Genomic DNA, 3,413 nt, shown 5'->3' on the forward strand with positions numbered 1-3,413 from the left:
TCTACTCGACATCTTCTCTAAACAGGTTTCTGACTCCACTTTCTGCATTCTATTCATCCTGTAAAAGAAAAATGTATTTCAACTTTTCATCCGTCAAACAGAGGCTCTTTGAGCCAATTCCATTCTTTGGGATCAAATTATGGGTTGCAATTCTCACTTGTATTGTTCTTTTGGTCCTCGTCTATGCGCTCTTCATCACTCCGTGTGTCATCACAACTAGGCGACGCCGTAAAGCACGTAATGCCTTGAAGCCAATGGTTTCAAAAGATGTGATTGATTTAGAGACAGCAGGGACTATACATTCCCAGCCTCCTGTTGCTTTTGATGCTAGGCCTAGTTATTACCAATTTACATTGGCAGAGATTGAAGCAGCAACAAATAACTTTGCCAATAAAAATGTAGTTGTTTGTGGAGATTATGCAATTGTCTATCATGCTATCATGTTCGGCAGTACTAGAGTTGCAGTAAAGCGGTTGCTCAGTAGCAGGTTAGTTCATGGACAATTTAGTAGCAATTTAAGTTATATACACAGACAATATATAAATTCTTTTTTTTTTTTACTGTATCAATGCACCCCACGCCGTGGAAATACACTGGGTTTGTTGTTGTTGTTGTTGTTGTTGTACTGTATCAATGCAGTTTAACCTATGGTTACAAGTCACTTACCTATTAAAGCTAAGAGTTAAGAGTCAAAAACACACTTGAATTATTGCTCTTTCACGAGTTTCACATCATCCAACTATCAGTTGTTCCCTTTTCTACATTAACCATTTATATAATAAAACACAATCAACTATGATTTGTACCTTTTTCTTGCCTGAACTATCACGCTCAACTGATAGTTGATGTGTGTCTCAATACATAGGAAAAACTAGTTGAGATGTGTTTTAATACAGAGATGCTAATAGTTAAGGTAGAAAAAGAACAACTGATGACAATTGCACTATGAGACTCGAAAAAAAGTGATAGTTCAGATATGTTTTTGACCGCTCTCTTTAATGCTTATAACAAAGATTTACCTATAATTACTTTAAAAATGACCTTATTAAATGTCTTTTGCACCTCAATGTACAGAGGTTAAGCTCATTTAAAATAACAGGAACTAGTTGATCACTATGATCGTCAACTGTATCGTTAATAACTTTTGTCTTATTATTGGCTTCAAACACTGGATGGCAATGGGCAGGGCTAAAGCAAAGGAATTTACACGGGAGGTAGATGTATTATTGAATCTCAGACACAAAAACTTAGTGAAATTGCTTGGCTATTGTTTTGAAGGATACTACAGGTACTACAAATCCTCTATCTATACTCCAGTAGACCTTTGATTCTATTGTTGATATTAATGCGTCGAATGATTATTTTTGTTTATAATTTGATTAGGGTAGTTGTGGACGAGTACGTAGACAATGGCAATTTAGGACAGTGGCTTCATGACTGCACCAGTGAAGTTAGCCCCTTAACTTGGAATATGCGGATGAACATTGTGCTAGGAATTGCCAAAGGGTGTGTGTTTTAATTAACCGTGAATTTCTTTTTCTTCTGAATCCACATTTGAAAAGGAGACTTGAGTTATTTAATTTTGTGCAGGTTGGCTTACCTTCATGAGGATACTGAACCAGCAATAATACATAAACACCTTAAGTCTAGTAGCATATTGCTCGATAAGCAGTGGAATCCAAAGATATCTGATTTTGGTATCACCAATCTTTTAGGTTCTGGTGAACGGAGGTATCCAATAACGCCCCCTACTGGAATGTCAGGGTGAGTTAATTTCTTCAAAAATGCCACCAGGTTCACATTAGGTCCTCCCAAAGTCGTTTAGTTTGGAGAATCCGACATAGGGATTGCAACATTTTTGAAGGGTCCGAGCGACATAGTTATAAACACTAGCCCATCTTTTCTCGATTGAGTTTTAACTTGTTTCATGGCTTGCTTCAGCTATCTTGCACCAGAATATTTATCGATGAGAATATTAGACGACAAGAGTGATGTTTACAGTTTTGGTATACTTATCATGGAGATTGTATCTGGAAAGCCTTCAATAGAGTACACTGTCACAGAAATTGAGGTCAATTTTTTTTTGCCATACTAGTTCATTCATTCTATTAACTTAAGACAAGAAAAAAGGTAGTCTAAAATGGGGATGTATTCAATCTGCAGGAATATTTAGTTGACTGGATGAAGTCAATGGTGGCAAGCCAACAATATGATCAAATAGTGGATCCAAAGTTACCAGAAATGCCTTGTACGAAAGAACTGAAAATAATTCTGCTCGTTGCTCTTAAATGTGTTGATCCAGATGTTAACAACAGGCCTAAAATGGGACAAGTGATCCACATGCTGCAGCCGCGTGATTTACTACTCACCAATGTAATGTCATAAGACAGGTAACTCGTTGTTATAACATGTTGAGTCACACTATTTGAATTTCTTGGCAATAAATTTTAAGGGCAGCTCGGTGCACAAAACTCCTGTTATGCGTGGGTTAAGGGGAAGGGGTGGACCGTCAAGGTTTATTGTACCCAGTCTTAATTAAGAATTTCTTGACACTATCAGTGTATATACTCGAGTTATACTCATTTGAAACAAAGAACCTATACCAAGTATGCCTTACTTGATAGTACATTTCTTCTATAATTTATTGTATGAATTTTTCTAATGCAGGGACATGTTATCAAGGAAAAGATCACTCCACTCTCCAGTTTTGTGAGAAATGAGTAGATGCTGCAATTTCAAATGCCAATGATGAAACTTGAAAATGTCTTCTTCAAATCAGTGACAAGGGGTGGATGAGCTAGTATTGTATGTCATGGTTCGGCCAAACCCAATAACTTTGATCCATCTCCTATTTGCCTTAAAAATTCATTGAATATGTATAAATTATTAATTTGGCATAATACACAAATAGATACCATAACTTGACCACTGACAAATAAACATTCCAAGTTTGAGAATGCACATCTAGACACCTCAACTCGTCCTCATTGTGTCTCATGGACACCTGATGCTGATGTGACACATAAATTTTGGAGGAGCCTAGATGATTATTTCGTATATCGTATTGTTCAACTAAAGCAATAAAGATGAGTTGAGGTGTCTCACTGCACATCCTCCAAATTGAAATTTTAGTTGCAAGTTGAGAGCAATTTAAACTGTCTATCTATTATGTCTATTATTTTTAGGATTCAATAACATAAAAAGATTAGAATCTCAAATTCATAAATTTTAAATTCTGTCGTGATGAGCGCTCAAGAATGTGTAAGCTATACAAATCATTAGTTTTTTTGTTACTTATGGCAAATTGGGTCTTGTTACCTAGTAATCATTTTAGTAGTGGCTGCTGCAGAATTTAGACTGTAACTAAAATTAGGTATCGAAAAGTAAGAAATATTTGCGTGTAGACATAACAA

General features: G+C 36.0%; 1 protein-coding gene across 1 annotated transcript; it reads left to right on the forward strand.

The window, feature by feature from the left end:
- Positions 1-3,138, forward strand: LOC107866145 (probable serine/threonine-protein kinase At1g01540). Its single transcript, XM_016712322.2, has 7 exons — positions 1-487; positions 1,187-1,288; positions 1,384-1,506; positions 1,591-1,764; positions 1,942-2,071; positions 2,164-2,390; positions 2,668-3,138. The coding sequence occupies exons 1-6, from the start codon at positions 72-74 to the stop codon at positions 2,383-2,385; spliced, it is 1,167 nt and encodes a 388-aa protein (XP_016567808.2). The 5' UTR covers positions 1-71; the 3' UTR covers positions 2,386-2,390; positions 2,668-3,138.
- The last annotated feature ends 275 nt before the right edge of the window (positions 3,139-3,413 follow it).

Source organism: Capsicum annuum, chromosome 3, assembly GCF_002878395.1.
Source record: "Capsicum annuum cultivar UCD-10X-F1 chromosome 3, UCD10Xv1.1, whole genome shotgun sequence".
NCBI classification, from domain to species: domain Eukaryota; kingdom Viridiplantae; phylum Streptophyta; class Magnoliopsida; order Solanales; family Solanaceae; genus Capsicum; species Capsicum annuum.